Source organism: Chelonoidis abingdonii, chromosome 13 (genome assembly GCF_003597395.2).
Source record: "Chelonoidis abingdonii isolate Lonesome George chromosome 13, CheloAbing_2.0, whole genome shotgun sequence".
In the NCBI taxonomy this organism is placed as follows: Eukaryota; Metazoa; Chordata; order Testudines; family Testudinidae; genus Chelonoidis; species Chelonoidis abingdonii.
This window is the reverse complement of record NC_133781.1, coordinates 5,286,510-5,307,469: the sequence shown is the minus strand read 5'-3', so window position 1 is coordinate 5,307,469 and position 20,960 is coordinate 5,286,510. Positions and strand designations below refer to the sequence as shown.

The following is a 20,960-nucleotide window of genomic DNA, read 5'->3' as shown; positions in this document are numbered from 1 at the left end:
CAAGCGGTGGATGAGTTTGGGGTGGCAGATGTCGTGTATTAAATTGCTCTCCATAGGAATGTGCTACTTATGGTATACTGAGCATGCTCAGTTCATCTGCTGTCACCACTGCCCTTCACCTTGCCCTTAATAGCCGTAAGATTCTTCAGGCTTGAAGGAAAGGGCGCAACATGGCCACAGCGTGGCCAGAGGAGCCATAGGGGGAGCCAAGGGGAAGGCACGGCACAGCCAGAGGAGCTATGGGGGGCCACGGGGACGGCACGGCCAGAGGAGACATGGGTGGGGGGCACGGCAAGGCTGAAGGAGCCAGACAAGGGGAGGGGACATGGAGTGGCCGGAGAAGGAGCCAAGGGGTCGTGGCCAGAGGAAGCGCCAAAGGGGGGGCCCTTTTGAATGTTTGCTCCCCCTGGTCTTACAAGCTGGCTATGCCACTGTCTAGTATATCAGTTGATCTGGGGTTAATCTCTTGGTACTGGAAGTAACCTGAACATGGTATGATTTTTGGTGTAATCTAGCCAGTCACAGCAGTTGGATCTTGGTGAAGCACAAACAGGAGAGGAGGTTCCTGGTAAGTGGATCTGATTCGGGGAATTGCTGAAGCAAGTTGTTGGGGGCAGGAGGGTTGCATAAATCAGGTTTGTCTCACACCGCATACCTAATCTGAGTGGCGGAACAGGCTGTTGATAGACTCCCCCACTTTATGGGAATCAAGGACCCCTCCTTCTCTTGAGATCTTCCCTTCCCCCATCCCCCTCCCTACTAATGAATATTTTCATTTGACTCTCTCCTCTCGTTATCTTTTAATAAAAGAAATATGTTTGTTTGAAAGCAATCTTTTTTCTATTAAGTGAAAGCAAAAAGAGCACTGCAAAGCAACATACAATTACGTTAAGTCCCCTTCTTGCATCACATGCACCAATCACCTCCTAGCATTACAAGCACTGCAATCCCAACCATAGCAACAAATATTAGCAGCTTTCAGATTCAAATTGCTGCCTCAAGGCATCTCTGATCCTTATGGCTCTGCACTGTGCCCCTCTAATAGCCCTGGTATCTGGCTCTTCAAACTCAGCCTCCAGGCACTGAGCCTCTGCAATCAGCCCTGAGTGAAGCTTTCACCCTTCCCTTCACAAATATTATGGAGTGTACAGCACATGGCTATAAGCATAGGAATATTGTCATCTGCCATGTCCAGCTTCCCATACAGGTATCGCCAGTGGGCTTTTAAAATGTCCAAAAGCACACTCCACAGTCATTCTGCACTTGCTAAGACTGTTGTTGAAATACTTCTTGTTGCTGTCAAGTTGCCTTATGTATGGCTTCATGAGCCACGGCATTAAGGGGTAGACAGGGTCTCCCAGGATCACAATGGGCATTTTGACTTCCCCTACAGTGATCTTCTAGTCCAGGAAGAAAATCCCTGCTTGCAGCTTCTTGAGCAGGCCAGTGTTCTGAAAGATGCATGCATCATGCACCTTTCTGGACCAGCATGCATTAATGTCTGTGAAACGGCCCCTGGTGGTCCAAAAGCTCCTGGAGGACCATTGAGAAATACCCCTTGTGATTAATATACTCAGTGGCTAGGTGGTCTGGTGCCAGAATTGGAATGTACATGCCATCTATTGCCCCTCCGCAGTTAGGGAAGCTCAGTTGTGCAAAGCCATCCATAATGTCCCGCATGTTGCCAAGAGTCACGGTCTTTAGGAGCAGGATATGATTAATGGCCCTGCACAGGTCCATCGACACGAGTCCAACAGTCGACTTTCCCACTTCAAACTGGTTAGCGACCGATCAGTAGCAGGCTGGAGTAGCCAGCTTCCACAATGCAATCACCACCCCCTTCTTCAGTGACAGGGCAGCTCTCATTCTTGTGTCATTGTGCTGCAGAGCTGGGGTGAGCTCATCACAAAGTACCATGAATGTGGCTTTCCTCATATGAAAGTTCTGCAGCCACTGCTCATCATCCCAGATGTGCGTCACGATGTGATCCCACCACTCAGTGCTTGTTTCCTGAGCCCAAAAGCAGCTTTCCACTCTGGCCAGCACCTCCATGAATGCCACAAGCAATCTGGTGTCGAAGCTACTATGAGCAGCAAGATCAATGTCACACTTCTCTTGCCTTTGTACTTTAAGGAATAACTCCACTGTCCTTGTGATGTGTTGGTCAGAGCGAGCAGCATACTGAACAGCAGTTTGGGAACCATTCCTTCAGCCAGAAAGAGGCAGAGCGCGCAGTACACAAACAGTTGAAAGATGGTGCCAAATGTGGATGGAAGCACAGGGATTGATGGGATGTGAAGCAGTGCATCACGGGGCATTGGGATTGTACCCAGGATCCCCTGCAACCCTCTCCATCTTTCCACAAGTCTTAGTGGCAAAAGAGAAAGAGGTGCTCTGTGGGATATCTGCCAAGAGTGCACCGCACTGAATAGTGCTGTAAGTGCCACAAGCGTGAACATGCTATTGCACAGGTAGCTATCAGTGTGAACACATAACAGCGGTTTTTCTTCAGCTCTGTAACTGCCAGCACTGTAACTTTGGAAGTGTAGATGTGCCCTCCCTCAGGAGTGCAACAGATCCTTTGTTGCTGCCTTAGCCAGTGTCCTTTGTTCCTGTGAATCTGGGGTGGGTTTGTCCCATACATTCCCTGATGAGGTGTGAACTGCCCCTCTGCTCTTGAAGAGTTTTTGCCTGGGTTTGTTTTAAGCCATGAGGACACATTTTCAGCTTCATAACTATATACATGAAATTACAACCTATAACATTACTGTAACAACAATTACTATAACCACAATGCTCAGTGCATCATGAGTCTTCCGAAGACACCCGACATGACAAACTTTGCATTAGATACCACATCTAATCATATTAATCATCACACAATCATATTATAAGGATGACCATGGAGGTGTAGGGTGTTCCCCCAAGGTACAGAACATCACACTCTTATAACTGAGATTCATGTTCTGATTGGCGCTGGGTAGAACACACAATAGCAATGGGACAACACAGAGGGCCCCCCAAACCGAGCACACCACAGACTGATCCTGGTCAGGATATCTGCATAATACCAAATTGCTGCTAATTGAGGACTGGAGTGGTGAACACACTAAGCCTGAGCAGTCTTAACCATCTATTGGATGCCTCTGTACCTAGGGCACTGGCAACCTTTCCTTTCTGCCAGCCCAAGTAAAATCTTCCTGAGGGCCTAGAAGGACACACTAAGTGCTAGAGAATATAGCCCTTCAATGCTTGCATTGAGTCTGGATATACCTGCTGAAATACTGAGAAACTGCAGGAGTTTGAGGTGCAACAGCACTGAACAGCCTATTAATTACACTTGATTTTGACAGTGCAGAGACCATTGGGTCTCCAGAGTCAGACAGACTGGGAGGTCTGTGGCCTCATCTAATGGGTCTAACGGCTGATCCTCATACCTATCACCACAAATCAGGAGCACAGTCTGAGCTCAGATTCAGTACCCTACAGCCAAAGTAAAGGGAAGACTCTCTCTCCATTGAAAGAGGCTGTTGGGAAAGTGAAGATTGGGGTCTCCTTATCAGCATCAAAAACTGTCACCTGCCCCCGTTCATAGTCCAGATAAATCCCAAGCTTCCTGAGGACCTCTCTCAAAGGCAAGCAGGTCCTAGGAGAAGTGAGAGCCCGAAACCGACCACTCCATTCATAGTCTACAGCCCAGATCCCCTCCTCAGGATTACGCTTGATCCATCCCTTCCTCTTTACAGACTCTCTAGTAACCCCCACAGCCCAGCCTCTCCCATCCCCCACTTCCACCTCCCAGTAATGGCTCCCAGAGGTGAATCCCTCTTGGCCCAGCACACAGGCCCTAGAGTCAAATCTCTTGGGATTGCTGGGCAGATCTTGTCGTGTGTCTCCCCATCTCACACATTTCCAATCCTCAGACAGCATGAGTTGGGGATGAGCCGTGTCTGGATCCACAATCACATTCTCTGGGAAGAGAGAAAAAATTCAGAGTCTTAGAGGCAGATCTCAGCCCTGGAAAGGGTTTGATCATGTCAGTGACAGAATCTGCCCCAGATGGAGAGTGAATCAGTGAATCTCTTTCCTCCAGGATTTACTCAGCTCTGAATGGGGAGAAACTCTGAGACCTCAGCACAGTTCTGGGGAGAGTCACTCCCCTGGCAGGGATGGGTCAGTAACAGAGGGAAAGGATCAGTTGGACTAGGCCTGAGACTTGGAATCTTTCCCCTCCTGCTCCTTCCTAGGGAGGAGGGGTACAGAGAGGACTAGAGATTTTGAAGTCACAGTGGGCCCCCAGAAATTATAGGAAAAATGTGCCCTCTTCTCCATAGTGCTCATTGACAAGGCTTACTTCCCTCTGAGGAGCACTCTGTCCATCTGAAACCTCACTCCATCCTAGCTGCCCCTTTTTAATATATCACAGCATCACTCTTCTGAATCATACCCACTAAAAATGCCATATTGCTGAAGTGCTCCAGTCTGACAGGAACAGAATCCATTGTAACAAGATTTGACATGCCCTCAGATGTCACAGCTCAGCAGCAGGCAGAATTTCCATTATTTCTAGGGTCCATCACAAATGTCTGATGACCCAGAGCCTATCTCCATGGTAGGGGGAAAGAGAAGGGTTTCAACAAATGAAAAGAATATGTGACAGTAATGAAGAAGAAAACGTATGTGTGTGATCACCTGGGCAAAGAAGCAGGCTTAGGTGGTATTGGTATTGCAGCATTATTGGAAGGGAGAAAGATGGGACCCAGACAAGACCACTTGTCCACTCACAATGCCTCTGGATGCAGAGTTGTGCAAGGTTGACCTCCTTATCCCCTCCCAGGACACTAATGCCCCCTCCCCTGAGCCATGTGAGCTGAGAAAGAAAAGAAAAGAAAGAAAGAAAGATCCAGCCCCAGATCAAAGGAACTCTATCCAGCAGAAGCAAGAATAGCAGCAACCTGAGTATTTATTGTAGCTGGGACATCTGGACACCAATGGTGTCACCAGGCTGCTTTCTGCATTTTTTCACTCTGGATACTCCTTCCCTTGTGCTGTTCACTCTAACGTCCTTCTGTCCCATCACTCACAGGCTTTTCATGTTGGCCTCCCACCACCTGCCCTCCATGCTGCCATCCCTCTGTCCTCCCTTCCCTGTTCCCTTCAGACCCTCACTTCTATCCCCTTGTCTTTCCATTTAGCAAATCGCCTACTGAGAAAACCCCACTGAACTTAAAAAAAATAAATAATTGTGGCACTAACATGACATTTACAGACTCTCCCATTGCTCGCTCTCCTTGTATTTCCTATCCCTTTCCCCTCCCCAGTCGGTCTTGTCTGTTTAGATTGTGAGCACTTTGGAACAAGGACTGTTTGTTAGTCAAAGCTTTTATAGTGTCTAACACAGTGGGGCTCTTCTTGGCTGGCTCTAGGCATTCCCATAATATAAATAGTAAATGATAATAAAAGTAATATGGTGGCTCATTGAAAAAGGGTGTAGTGATACCCATTTACAAATAAAGTCAAATATTAATGAAGAGATGTGAATTCAACAGGGAAGGAGCATATAGAAAAAAAACAAAAAACAAGCCCTGGGGGTTATTCTGTCTAAAAGCACTGACAACGAGCTTCAGGGGTAGTTCTAGAAGACAATGTCCTCTATTCTGTACCTAGGAAGTAAATGGGACAGCATGTCTGCATTCATGAAAATGGGATCTTAACCAGCTGTGGCTGAAAATGCTGAAGAGGACTTTGGGTGAGGTAAATGTCTTTAAACAGGAGACAATTTTGTCTTCAGAAAGTGTGTTATGATTTTGTTTTATATGTAATCATTTGTTTCCAATGGCCAAACTCATTATCTCCTGCATCTCTATTCTCAGATAGTAAATTTATTCTTGTTTTCACTATAAATCAGTGTTGTGATGTTAAATAAAGCACTGGGCCTGAACTGAAGCTTACAAGCTAGTGTAGCTACAGCTCCTTTGAGAACAGCAGGCATGGTATTTCTGTGAGTGTTCAGTGGATGGAGACAGGGAATTCTTGGGGAAGGCCTGTACATTGGCAAGTGCCATTCACTAATCAGCACAGAGGGAGTGAGGCCTGCAGAGGCCTGGCAGGCAGTGCTTGTTTTGCCAGAGGCTGGTAAATTCAGGGACCTGATTCATAGCAGGTATAGATAAGTCTACTTCACGCTCACAAGCAGTTGGTGGTGAGTTGCTGCAAAGCCCTGGGCGTGTGTACACACACACACACACACACACACACACACACACAGAATAATCATATCAATGTAGGTCTGAAAGGGACCTCCAAAGGTCATCTAGTCGAGCCCATGTTCTGAGGGAAGATCAAATAAACCTAGACCATCCCTGACAGATATTTGTCTAACCTGTTCTTAAAAACCTCCGGTGAGGTTCCTGGAAGCCTATTCCAGTGATTAACTATCCTTATACTTAGAAAGTTTTCCCTAATATCTAAACTAAATCTCCCTTTTTGCAATTAAGCCAATTACTTCTTGTCCAGTGGAAATGGAAAAAGATTGATCCAATCGTCTTTATCTCAGCCCTTAACATATCTGAAGACTGATCAGATCCCCCCTCAGTCTCCTTTTCTCACGACTAAACATCCCCAGTTTTTTTAATCTTTCCTCATAGGTCAGGTTTTCTATACCTTTTATCATTTTTGTACCTCTCCTCTAGACTCTTTCCAATTTGTCCATCTTGCTCAAAATGTAATGCCCAGAACTGGATTCAGTATAACAGCTGAGACCTTGCCAGTGCCGGACAGAGCAGGGCAATTATCTCCCGTTCTTACATACAACACCCGTATTAACACACCCCAGAATGATATTATATTTTTTTGCAACAGTATCACATTGCTAATGCACATTCAGTTTGTAATCCACTCAGATCCTTTTCTGTAGTACCATTACTTATCCAAATATCCCTCATTTTGTAACTGTACATTTGACTTTTCCTTCCTAAGTGTAATAGTTTGCAATTGTTTTTATTGAATTTCTTCTTATTAATTTCAGACCAATTCTGCAATTTCTCATGGTCCTTTTAAATTCTAATCCTATCCCTAAAGTGCTTGCAGCTTGGTGTCATTCACAAATTTTATAAGCATGCCCTCCACTACATTACCTAAGTCATCAATACAAATACTGAATAGTGATTAACACGATTATCCTCTAGGTTCTTACAAATTGTTTAATAATTTGTTCCAGTATCTTTCCAGGTATCATAGTTAGGTTGAGTGGTCTACAGTTCCCTGGGTTCTCTTTGTTCTCCTTTTCAAAGATGGATGCTATATTCATCCTTCTCCAGTCCTCTGAGTCATCACTCATTTTCCATGAGTTCTTAAAGACAATCACTTGGGGTTCTGAGATTGCTTCAGCTAGTTCCTTAAGTACCCTAAGATGAATTTCAACGGACCATGCAGACCTGAATACATATGTTGTTATCTAAATGCTCTTTAACCTGTTCTCTCTATATTTTGGCTTGTGTTGCTTCCTATTAATTGTGTAAAGTATCTGATCAGAATTAAACTTTTTAGTGAAGACTGAAGCAAAAAGGCATTAAACACTTCAGTCCAAAAGAAAGAAGACAGTTATGATGAATGAGCTAAGTGCTGCAGGGACAGAGAAAAAGCTGGCACTTCAGTGTGCTAGGTTGAGCCTGGAGTCCTGTATACAGGAATGGCAACCTTGACTGACTGCATTAGGAGCCACTGAAGGAAAAGACAAGGATGGCTAGAAGCTTTTAGGAAGACACCTAGGCACTTAACCTGAATGTAGATGCTGAAGTCCCATTTTTAGTGCCTCCACAATCCACAAAACTCCTGCTTGTCTGCTGCCTAATGCTATAGCTGCCTAAACTTATTCAGCACCTATATTCCTACCTCTGGGTATGCACCCTAATACTTCTCTCTAGGTGTCCAGATACTTATCTCCCACATAAGCTCCACTGCAGTCCATGTACCAGGGGAAGATAGGCAGAGAAATGTCTATCTTGTCTGTGGGGCACGATCAAGTAGGTGTGCTGACAGAAAGCAGCCCGTGCATGGGGCAAGGGAAGGTGTTTCCTTACAGCTTTTGGCCCAGTGATTAGGTACTCACATGGGATGTGGGAGAGCTCTGGTTCAAGTCCCCCTTCTACCTGATGAGGAAAAAGGATTTGAATAGGGATCTCCCAGCTCCCAGGTGAATGCCCCAACCACTGGAGTATGGGACATTCTGATGAGGGGGACTCTCCCCTATTGAATTTGTACAGCTATAATTTAATAACTGGCCCAGAGAAGGAGTGACACTCACTCTGTAGTTCAGTGGTAAGGGCACTCACCTGAGAGATGGGAAACACCTGTTGAGATCCCTTCTCCTCATCAGACAGATGGTGGACTTGACCACAGGTCTCCCATATCCCATGCAAGTGCCCTAACTATGGGTCTAAAGCCTCCCACCTCTGGCCATTTGGTGTGGGGCTATGCAGGTACCTAACTCTGTCTCACAAGAAGTGGTTTAGGCAACTAGCCACCTGACTACAGGAGAGGAACTCCAGACTGTGCATCACAAGCAGAGATAGGCACCTCCATGCATCTGGGACTGGTGCCCATCTCTCCCCATTCATTGTGTAGGGAGTCTTGGTGCCTAACTCAGATTTAGTGGATTACGGTGTTCCTGTGATTGTCTAGTTACCTGACGGTTGGACATTGTGACACTAATACAATGCCTAAGTCCCTTTGTGGCTCTGGGCCCCACTGGTGCAACTGCAGCCAAATGGGTGCAGAAAAAGTGTTGTAAAAGTTTTCTCCCTTCTCCCATGCCTTGTCTTCTGCAATAATGGCTTCCAGTTTTGGAAGCAATGGATTATGAAAAGTAGGAGCTACTCCTCTCCACTCCACTCACCCAGCTGTCATTTCTTCACTGGGCCCCTCTTTAATCTCTAGAACCAGTGTTCTTGTCACTTTATATTTTATCTCCCCCATGCCTTATTTTCTCTTTTACTACTCTGTGAAGATTTAGATACTAGACACAGAATTCAATCTACTCTTTCACAAACCATGGTTCTGTTTCAAATGAGCTGTCTCCCATGCACCAAGGGCTGAAAAAAAGTTAGAAGAAAAACATCAACAACATGCAGTTGTTTGTTTGGCAAAAGCAAACATAGCCTTGGCTCTGTAGTATGGGCTAGAGAGATGTGTCCGTCACTGGCTCCATAGACTACTCCAAGATGACATTGTAGTGGGTGGTGCACATGCAAGCAGAAGGCAGAATGGAGGAATAGTTATGACATTTAGACATACTGGGCTATAAATTCTGTCTCTCCTCATTGTCCTGTGAAGTACAGATTGAAAGTGAGGTCTTCTCTGAACCCTCAAGCCTCCCTTCACACATTCAAGGAAAAGAAGCCACATTTCCTCCTGAATGATGGGATTTGGACAATGGTTAATGTGATCTTGAATTACCTGGGTGAGTGAGGACTCTTCTCCATCCTGAAAGAAGCCACAAAACAAGAGATGAGAAACTGACCAAACAAATACTATATAAATATGATTCAATATTGTACAAAATGATTGATTGGAGGGAAATTTAATTCTTTATCCTAGTAAACATTTACCACAATATAAACAGCAGAGCTGATGTAAAAATGGAATTTACATCATGAGGGAAGTTCTGATATATTGGTATTTGTCTTTGTCCTGAATCAGGGCAAAACACTGAGATATCAAAACTTCTTGCAGAATAAAATATTTTGAAATTCCTGAATCAAAATGAAATGTTTGACCCTGAAATGAAACATTTAGTTTTGGTTTTCTTTGACATTAATCTGGGTCTGTGTGACATACTATGCTAGTTCATGAGAGATGTCGCTAAAGTGACTCATAACTTCATGATTTACCAGAGGAGAGACTGTTAGATGTGTTAGTGATGATAATGTAGTATTCAGGCCTGAATATTTGCCTGAGATAGAATTTTGTGTCTTGTTTGCCCATTTGACTTTTGATATTTTTATATCCTTACTAATATGTGTGAACAAAGAAACTGTGTGCTGCATCTGCCCACAAGCAGATGGGAGGAAAAGAGATAAGAGATAGAGCTAAAGTGTTGCTGGATATGGTGGAATGTAATATACAAGCATACTCTTGAAGGACAGTGCTGCCTCAACTCCTCTCCCAGGATGAAGTGAAGTGTAGAGGAGCAGACTCACCCTTGCAGCACCTCCTGCTGGTGACTTAACTCAATGCAGCTCTGCAGCACCCACTGCAGGATCTGCCTGTCCTCTGGCCCCCATGCCGTTACCTGGGGCACTGCCCCCTAGCAGTAACCCCTCAGTCTTAGGGTTTCCCCACCCCAGGGAACTCCCACTCACTATCCCAACCTCATCTCAGTATACAGCTACTGCCAGTCATTGTCTAGCCCCCATACCCTGGGGCAGACTGAAGTATCAGCCTACTCATCACTGGCAAGGTTGGGTTTGGACCTGCTACCTTGGCCTACCCCTGGGCTGCCCTCTGCAACCCCCAATACCTATTAGCCTTCTACTAGGCTGCAGCCTGGGGCTTCCCAGGCTAGAGCTCCCCTACCTTCCCCCAGCCCTGCTTCACTCAGGTACCCTTTCTCTAGCTTCCCTACAGCCAAGCCCTTCTCCCTGTAGAGGGAGAAGGAGACTGCTGAGCTCTTGGCTTACAGCCTCTTTATACAGGCAAGTGGTGGCCTGATTGGGGCGTGGCCCAGCTGCAGCCACTTCCCAATCAGTCCAGTTTAGCAGCTCCCAGTCACAACCTTCCCCCAGGGCTGTTTTAAGCCCTTCAGGGCAGAAGCAGGGTAACTCTGCTATATCAAGCAACCAGTCTGGAGGTGGGAGAGGAAGGTATAAGAAACACTAAAAACCAAAGAAATGCCTGTCCATGACTGAAACACAGCCTCACTCCTTACCCTTCCCATGGGATACAAAAGAGGTGTTACTGAAGCCCCAAGACCCTTCAGAAAGGTACATGACCATAAATTATAAGGGGTGGGACCAAGGGTGTGCACTACAGGTATAATTATGCCTGCTAAGGAAGAGGACGTTGGGGAAAAAAGGCTCTGTCAGCATGTAGAGCTATGGATATGCTTGCCTGAACTTTGGACTTCTGCTTTTGTCTGTGTGGCAAAACCCAGGGGAAGGGCAAAGGGAAAGCCCTTAACAGAGACCAAAGTGTGTCACAGGTGATGAAGTCTAGCCTAACTACAGCTTCCAGTGGGTATGATGATGGCTCAAGTGGACATAGGTTAATGTTGACCCAACCCAAAACAAAACATTCCATTTTGATATTCCATTGGAAAAATCTTTAAATATTGGCACAATTGACATATTCCTGTGGCATTTTCCAATTTATTTTGAACCCAATCAGCTCCAATTTATTATCAGTAATTCTCTCTCAGAGGGTACATATTTAAACTGGCTTCATTATACAAATTCTCCTTAACCATATGCATACGTGTTAATAAATTATAACCAGTTTCCCTGCTGATGCAGTAAAATTATATTGCAAAATTTTTACTTAAGGCTAGATCCCAGTCCATTTGTAGTCACAGGGAGTAACATTATATCCTTCATCTCACATGTTGCACCTCATACCTTTATTACACTACCTTGTTGGTACTAAAGTTGAGGCTAACCAGGAATTTCTGTTCCAAGAATGTAAGAGTTTTAAAAATTATTCTTGGTATTTCTCATACTTAATACTAACCCACATCATAAAAATAGTTAAACTAAACAACAAAACTCCAAACTATCAAATAAACACACATGAGGATACAAATTTGTGCAAAATATATTATTGTAATGAGAGAGATTATGAGACTTACTAAGTTCTGCTGCAAGTTTCTCTGAAAAAGAAACAGAAATAAATATGCATCATTATTAATTATTTTATTCTAAATTCCCCCCTCCAGTTAAAGGACTGTGAATTTATCGGTGGCTCTCCACACCATTAAAGCTCTACCTAGGGTTAGCACTGGAGTTTAGTGGCAAAGTGACCACAGAGGGACATCAGTACCTTAGACCAGAGTTTTTTAAACTTCAGGTCACAATCCAGTACTGGGTCGCCTCATGTTAGGCACTGGGTCACTCTGGTCAGCACTGGTGACCAGGACATTAAAAGTCCCATTGGTGGTGCTGCCTGGCTAAGGCAGGCTAGTCTACCTGTTTTGACATGGCGAGGTGCCCTGGAAGTGGACAGCAGGGGGTCTGGCTTTTAGGCAGGGGGGGCCATGGGGCTCCGTATGCTGCCCCACCCCGAGCACTGGCTCCGCACTTGCATTGGCTGGTTGCTGGCCAATGGGAACTGAGGGTGTGTGCCTGCAGGTGGGAGTCATGTAAAACCTCTTGCGCACCTCTGCCTAGGAGTCGGACCTGCTACTGGTCACTTCCAGGGCGCACTCCACAGTGCCACAATGGGCAGGCAGCCCACCTCTGCACCCCAGTTGTGCTGCTGACCGGGAGCCACTGGAGGTAAGTCTGCATCCCAACCCCATGCCCCAATTCCCTGACCTAGCCCTGAGCGCCCCTCCCCCCCAACAAACCCAGAACATCTTCCTGCATCCCAACCCCCTCATCCCCAGCCCCACTCCAGAGCCTGCAGCCCAAGCCCAGATCCCTGACTCCCTCACACACCCCAACCCACTGCCCCATCCCTGAGCTCCTCCCGCACCCCAAACCCCTCATCTCCAGCTCTGTTGGGGCATTGGCATCAACAATTTTCTTCAACTGGGTCACCAGAAAAAAACATTGAAAGTCACTGCCTTAGACACACAGCAGAAAGGGTCTTTGTGGTAACCTCACATAGGCTAGTTCAGAAGGCTGCCTGGGATAGTATGCCATCTGTATGCCAATCCAGTGGCACTCATACTTTCCAGAACTAGGGCACAGCTACAGTGGTTAGAATTCCAGAACACTGGCATGCATTTGGGGAGGAGATGGGGCTCTTCTGCACAACAGTCTTACAACCTGGAGCTGGATTTCATCTCCTCTCCTACAATGAGTGTCATGGGCTTTTAGGGACTTTAAATGGAACCTGAACTGCCTCTTAACTATGGAGTGAATGGTACCTATGGTATTTACATGGCCCCCATCACCATGGCATCTGGGCACCTTACAGTACCTGATGAGGTACTAACATTTCCATTTTACAGATGGGGAACTGAGGTACAGAGAGACTAAGACCAAGATCCACAAAAGGACTTAGTACCAAACTCCCAATTTAGATGCCTAAAGCCAAAAGTCAGGCACCACTGAGATCCTCTAAACCCCTGCTAAACTTTAACCTAACCCTGGAGGCACCTAAAATGCTTAGATGCCTAAATTCACCATTCAAGTCCCCGAAGTGCCTCACTGCAATGTAAACCTGGGCTCAGATGTGAGGCCAAATCCCTTTTCCATCTACGCACAAATCTCTCAGGCTCAGCTCAGACCCAGGTCCTGGGAACTTGTGGGGGTAGAGGGCTCAAGACTGAATCAAGTTGGGACCCAGAGTTTAACACTATTGCTTTGAAGTGTAAATATAGCCCCTGTGGACTCAGATCCTGGAAGTCTTCCAAGAGTAACTCCAGATCCCATGGGCCGACTTCCTTTGTTCTCCCTATCCCATGATTTGCCAATTGATGAGCCCACAGCTGAACAGGGGACAGATTCCTCTCCAGGGAACACGGGGTACCACCAGTATCAAATTCTTTGTCTTAAATCACAGACCATGTAGTAAGAGACATAAAATTACTAGAAACTCATGACAGGGAGGCACTAACAAGTATGATTATTATATCATGCCTTTGGTTTTGAAAATCCAATTTGTTCAGCATTTCCTGTGGGCAGGCACATTGCCACCTCAGAAGGCACTTGGATGTCTGTCTCATGCCTAAAAGCCACAGCAGAATCCTCCAGCCAAGTGAAGTTAGCATTTCCCTGCCTATTGTACCTGTGTGGCATTATACCCCATATTCTTCATAATAATATTATTATGATATGAGCATGGTATAATTATAACATATTTTGTGCAAGATAAGGCATGTGAGATGTCATTGGAAAGGTTATGTTTTACTGAATATGATTATCATATTTGTATGCATGTATCATTTTTGTATCTGAAGTTAGGAATAGTGTCTATGCATCTATTACAAATGTGTTTACACCTGGGGAATGCCCATTAGCCAGAATGCAATCAGTAAAGGGCCACTAAGAAGAACAACAGGTTTTAGAAAAAGCTTATCTCTCACAGGGAGCCTTCCTGGGGATGCTACAAACAGCCTCTGAGTTATGGCTACTGGGTCATGTGATCAAGTCACCTAATACTGGACTCCATGATAATACTAATATTTTCCCACTGACTGGGGAGCAGGAATCACACTGGAAGATACAGGATTCCTGCCATATGTAAAACTTATTTAAGGTAGGGGAGTGAAATAATCATGGTTCATTCTTCACTGACTCCCTGCCCAAGATGACTGCTGTAAACATCAAAGAAACAAAGACTGGACTACCAGGAGAAGGACTGAGCACAAGCTAGAAGGTTGTCTAGCCTGTGAATGGAATATCTGAAGTTTTAAGCTGTAGGCAAGTGCAGATGACCTTCAAGTATCTCTGCAATCTACCTAAAACAACATTTAGGGTGAGAATTTGCTACTTGTAACTAGTTTCTTTAATATCTTAAGCTTAGATTGCATATTTGTTTCATTTGCTAGGTAATCTGCTTTGATCTGTTTGCTATCCCTTATAATCACTTAAAATCTATCTTTTGTAGCTAATAAACTTGTTTTTTTTTTTGTCTAAAACCAGTGTATGTGGAAATCATAACTTGGAGTAGAAAGCTGTGTATATCTCTCTCCACGTTCAGGAAGGGGGCAAATTTCATGAGCCTACGCTGTACTGTTCTCTGTGCAGCACAAGACAGTACAGTGTTGGGTTTATTCTCCAGAAGGGGGTGTGCATTTGAGTGCTGGGCAATTCCTTAGCTAAGCCTTCCCATGCAGAGCTGATCTCAGCATTTGTGTGTATAACTGCAGCTGAGTGTACACTGGTAATGTGCAGTTTGAAGCCCGGGGAAGGGTTTGACAGGCTGCATAGCAGTACAATGTAAAGGGAACCCAGGCTGGTGGGTCAGGCAGACTCAGTGGTACCCCAGTTTCAAGTGGCACCCCAGAGGGTACCTGTCACAGCCTGATCCTGCTGGCACCCTGAAAGCATGCCTAACTCCACACAGTGCAGAGGAACTGGGGTCCCTCCTAACTGTTAGCCTAGTGGCAAGGGCAGTTACCCAGGCTACATAAAACCTCTGTTCAATTCCCTCCTCTGCCTCCCGTGGAAGAAAAAAAATGTGTAGTTAGGTTTCCCACCTCTCAGGGGAGCAGCTTAGCCTTTGGGCTATTCTGAGGTGAGTTTCTGTCCAACTGAAGCTGTTCTACTGTGTATACATAATTAAATAAGCATTGGACTAGTGAATGTGTGGGAATGACAAGTACTTAGGTGGGAAACCCCCAGGTCAAATCCCTTCTTTCTAACGGTCTAAGGGGGGAATTGAGCCAGGGTCTCTCACCTAGAGTGACCATATTTCCCTACACTGAATACAGGACACCTGGTAAAATTACTCATATTCAAGTGAGTTCAACAGCAATTAAGTAGAACTAGGCAGTACAAATGTTCAAATTAACATCAAGTTGACTGAGACCCTGTAAAAAAGAATTACTGCATAGTCGGATTCTTTTTATTTACCTTCTTATCTTTAAGGCTTTAGGATTCACACGAGGAGAGGTGACATACACACCCCTGTCTCCCCACAGACATATAGGGAGAGATGAAACACACACACTCCCGTACACCTCTCATACATGGGGATTACCAGCTAACCCTCCCCTCCCTGCTTAGCGCTCTCTACACTCCATTCCTGACTGGGCCCCCGGGAGGGAGCCGCCTCTCTTGGTACCTGGCACCATGTCTTTCTGAGGCAACACGTGAGGGGGACATGCAGGATCACATGCCCCCGCTTCCCAGATTTCTGCCAGGGTTCACACCAGAATGTGGCCAGCAGCAGTCTTTTGGCACTGTGCAGGAGGGAAGGGACAGGAGCTGCTTCTAGCTGTAGGGGAGGTCTGGGTGAAGGGATGACCTAGCTCATGTCTGTTGTTGTGGGGCAAGGCCAGATGGCTACAGTAAAATACTGAGGAACAGGCATGTTAACCCTAGGCTAAAGAAATCCCTAGGACTGTGGTAACCAAATGGCAGTTGCTCCAGGTTAATCAAGGCACCTGGGGCCAATTAAGATCTTTCTAGAAGGCAGTGGAGATAGCTACTTTGATTAGAACACCTGCAGCCAATCAAGGCAGGCTAATCAGGGCACCTGGGTTTAAAAAGGAGCTCACTCAGTCAGGCGGAGGCGCAGGATGTTGGTGAGGGCTTGGAGCAAGAGGCACAGGAGCTGAGATGAGAGTGTGCTACTGGAGGATTGAGGAATTATCAGACAATCAAGCATTATCAGACACCAGGAGGAAGGTCCTGTGGTGAGGATAAAGAAGGTGTTTGGAGGAGGCCATGGGGAAGTAGCCCAGGGAATTGTAGCTGTCATGTAGCTGTTACAGGAGGCACTATGGACAGCTGCAATCTACAGGGCCCTGGGCTGGAACCCGGAGTAGAGGGAGGGCCCAGGTTCCCCACAAACCTCCCAACTCCTGATCAGACACAGGAGGAGTTGACTCAGACTGTGGGTTCCACCAGAGGGGAAGATCATTGAGGTAAGCAAATCCGCCAATAAGCGCAGGACCCACCAAGGTAGAGGAGGAATTTTGTCACACTGTGCAAAGCTCATCTCTTCCACCACCACCCTCCCCCCGGGACTCCCCTATGGCTGGAAGTAGCTTGTCCCTTCCTGCCTGCACAGTGTCAAAAGGCAGTTAACACCTCCAGGCTGCTGCTGCCCACCAACATAATCCAGCTGTCTTCTGTGCCCCGACTACAGTGTGGGCAGGAAGGGGTTAAGCTCTAAGGATGCATTGTGCACCAGGGCTGAGGGAACCTGATTGCAGGGGCTTCAGTGAACCTGGTCAGAGAGGTGGCTCAGCAGAGGACGGGGAGCATGTAAAGGGCCGATGGATGGGCAGCAGAGGCAACACATAACCGGCCACTGCCTGGTGCCTGTCCACACTCACCAGCCACCACAGTGCACAGTACGCAGTCAGTGCTGGCTGGAAACGGGACAGAGGGCAGAGCCTTGCTGGCCAAGAGCCAGCACACAGCAGGGGCTGAGCTAACAGACCAGAAGGGGGTGTGGCCAGCCCCACACACTGCAACTTTGCCCTGCCACCAACCTTGCACACCTATCCCCATTGTTGGCCACTGGACCCCCCACCCCACCCCACCACTCACCGCTGGTGGGCAGGCGGCTGGCGAGCAGGGATATCACTAGGAGCAGGACCTGTCAGTACTGATGGGGGAGAGAGAGAAAATATGGGACAATTTGCCCATTTCTAAGAAAAAGTTGGGACACCTGAAGGAGGGCATAAATATGGGACTGTCCCTTTAAAAATGGGATGTCTGGTCACCCTAACTGAATGCCCTAGCCACCAGGCTGAAGGTTGTCAAGGAAACTGCTGATACCATTTTGTGTGGCTGCCATTCTTGCAAGAAACATCCCAGACACCTGACTCCAGAAGCAGGTTCTGGGCTCAAGATACCAAACAGTGAGAGGTGCCTCCCTCCAACCCAGACTTCAGCACCTAACTCCCTGGGAAGGGCGGGGCTGAGGGCACAACCATCTCCTCAGCATCTTGTATGGCTACCTCTGGTGGCTCCCTGCCCAGCATGCTACCTTTAGTGGATCCCATTTTTAGGAACCTATCTCTCCCCAGGTGCCTAAGCCAGAGCTTGTGGATTCTACTGGGTGGCTAGGCACCTACAAAGCTGGGTACTGCAACACCTAACTGCATTTGGGCATAAGTTACTTGCCACAGGTCACAAGGGTGCCACCAGTGAAACAAAGAAATGAATCCAGGTCTGATGAGCCCCAGGTCTGGGCCTTCACCACTAGGCTCAATTTCCCTCTACTCTCATGTAATGATATTCAATTGTCTTTTTTTTTTTTTTTTTTTTTATTACACCATGTTTTGTTGTTTTATGCTTTACCTTTCATTTTGAAGAGATAAACAATGAGGCCAATGCAAACAAACAGAACCACCAGGATCACACACAGAGCCACGATCCACAGGGAGACCTTTGAGAAGAAAACATCTGAAAAAAAAAATCCCAGAACTTGCATAACTTGGCAATCCAGTTCCAAAGTCAAATGATGAAATACATTCAAAGCAGGGCTTCTGTCTGCACCCACAGAAAATCAGAAGAACATTAAAAAAGGCAGTATGAAAAATATTTTTATGGGCGGTATTATTCTCATTGTTTGGTGTGACAGACCCAGACCAGTGGAGTACAGGAATCTGGTAGAGGGCAAATATACTGCTCGCTGGATGAGTAGTTTTCTGTTCCCTGAGTGATCAGAACAGGGGCTGCACTAGAGTAATCAGGAACCTGCTAGAACCAATTAAGGCAGACAGGCTGATTAGATCACCTGCAGCCAATCAAGGCAGGCTAATCAGGGCACCTGGGTTTAAAAAGGAGCTCACTCCAGTCAAGTGAGGAGGAGCCAGAGGAGAGGAAGTGCGTGTGAGGAGCTGGGAGCAAGAGGCACAAGGAGCTGAGAGTGAGAGGGTGTGCTGCTGGAGAACTAAGGAGTACAAGCGTTATCAGACACCAGGAGGAAGGTCCAGTGGTGGGGATAAACAAGGTGTTTGGAGGAGGCCATGGGGAAGTAGCCCAGGGAGTTGTAGCTGTCATGCAGCTGTTACAGCTGCAGTCCATAGGGCCCTGGGCTGGAACCTGGAGTAGAAGGCAGGCCTGGGTTCCCCCCAAACTTCCCAACTCCTGATCAGACACAGGAGAAGTTGACCCAGACTGTGGGGAAGATCAGTGAGGTGAGCAAATCTGCCAATAAGCGCAGGACCCACCAAGGTAGAGGAGGAACTTTGTCACATTGGATAAAGCACAATTTAGCTGCACATTTGAAAGAAAGTGTATACATCTAGTGCTTGGAGCAAAGTGTCTCACAGAGTACATTTTTATTTATTTAATGTTACAAAAAGTTTGAGCTAACCAAAGGAATTCCAGGAGACTTCTGCTTTCTGTCATGGTGGAGACAAGCAAAGTTCAGGAAGCTAGCCCCTCCCTATCTACAGGGCCGGCTTTAGGAAGTGCGGGGCCCAATTCGAACAGTTTCAACGGGGCCCCGGCAAGGATGACTGAAAAAAACAAACCCACATGTAAAAAAAACAAATAGGGCTTGTACTCACCAGGCAGTGTTCTGAGTCTTCGTCGGCACTTTGGCGGCGGGTCCTTCACTCGTTCCAGGTCTTTGGAGGCACCAAAGGACCTGCCACCGAACTGCCGCCAAAAACCCAGAGCAAGTGAAGGACCTGCTGCCAAAGTGCTGCTGAAGACTGTGAGTGCCACCAGGTGAGTAAAAAGGCACCTCTAGCCAGGGAAGGGATTCTCACTGGGCATGGGGCCCGATTTGGGGGAATTGGTGGAATAGGCCTAAAGCCGACTTTAGGCCTATCTATGATAATCTGCATTTAGGATGGAAGAATCCCATGCACTGCTCAGGCTGGGGACTGACTGGCTAAGCAGCAGATCTGCAGAAAAGGACCTGGGGATTACAGTGGACGAGCAGATGGATATGAGTCAACAGTGTGTCCTTGTTTGCCAAGAAGGCTAATGGCATGTTGGGCTGCATTAGTAGGAGCATTGCCATCAGATCGAGGGAAGTGATGATTTCCCTCTATTCAACAGTGGTGAGGCCACATCTGGCGTACTGCATCCAGTTTTGGGCCCCTCACTACAGAAAGGATGTAGACAAATTGGAGAGAGTCCAGCAGAAGGCAACAAAAATGATCAGGGGGCTGGGGCACATGACTTATGAGGAGAGGCTGAGGGAACTGAACTTGTTTAGTCTGCAGAAGAGAAGAGCGAGGGGGGATTTGATAGCAGCCTTCAACTACCTGAAGGGAAGTTCCAATGAGGATGGAGGTTGGCTGTTCTTAGTGGTGGCAAATGACAGAACAAGGAACAATGGTCTCAAGTTGCAGTGGAGGAGGTCTAGGTTGGATATTAGGAAACGCTATTTCATTAGGAGGGTGGTAAAGCACCTGAATGGGTTGCCTAGGGAGGTGGTGGAACCTCCATCTTTAGATGTTTCTAAGGCCCAGCTTGACAAAGCCCTGGCTGGGATGATTTAGTTGGGGATTGGTCCTGCTTTGAGCAGGGGGTTGGACTAGATGACCTCCTGAGGTCTCTTCCAACCCTAGTCTTCTATGATTCTATCCATAAAACAAGGTTTATTGCCCGTAAGAGGGCTTAAACAAATCTTTCTTTACTTTTCTATGTCAACTTTTTTATGCTGTGTTTTGAAAACTGGATGTAAGTTTGGTAGTTGTGATTGGTGATTTGCATGGAATGTTTGATAGGCGGTTTAATTGTAAAGCCTGTTTATTTTTGCTTGGCTTTGATCATGGTATCCCATAATGTATATAAAAGAATCACTGCACATAAAACAGTGGGAGTCACACACCTGAATTTCCAGCAAGAGAAAGACTTAGTAAGAGCTGACCTACCATTCCTTGTTTGTCTAAACTAAATATTGTTAGTAATTTAAAAAATAAAATTACTTGGTTTCCAACAGTTTTAAATTATCCATTTCTATCTGACAGACCTCGGTGATTAGCAATAGCATTAACACCTCAGCTGTGATGCCTACAAAAAAAATTGACTATGTTTTGGCAGTAGACTTAACAACAATGATACTAGGAAAACAAAGACACAAACAAACAGCTTCATGGAAATTTCCAAAAATTTTCAGGGTTCAAAACAACTTTTTTTTTTCACATTTTCCAAATT

At 46.3% G+C, this 20,960-nt stretch overlaps 1 protein-coding gene and 1 long non-coding RNA gene across 2 annotated transcripts in view; both read right to left on the bottom strand.

Moving 5' to 3' along the window:
* Positions 1 to 20,960, bottom strand: part of LOC142047690 (uncharacterized) — a 459,131-nt gene that overhangs the window by 336,617 nt on the left and 101,554 nt on the right. The window lies entirely within an intron of this gene.
* Positions 9,472 to 20,960, bottom strand: part of LOC116815548 (butyrophilin subfamily 2 member A1-like) — a 30,390-nt gene continuing 18,901 nt past the window's right edge. Inside the window, exons 5-8 of the mRNA XM_032763994.2 lie at positions 18,141 to 18,245; positions 17,385 to 17,442; positions 11,843 to 11,863; positions 9,472 to 9,483 (exon numbers count right to left, since the gene is read on the bottom strand). Coding sequence (XP_032619885.1) covers position 9,483; positions 11,843 to 11,863; positions 17,385 to 17,442; positions 18,141 to 18,245 — 185 coding nt within the window. The 3' untranslated portion in view covers positions 9,472 to 9,482. The remainder of the gene's footprint in view (positions 9,484 to 11,842; positions 11,864 to 17,384; positions 17,443 to 18,140; positions 18,246 to 20,960) is intronic.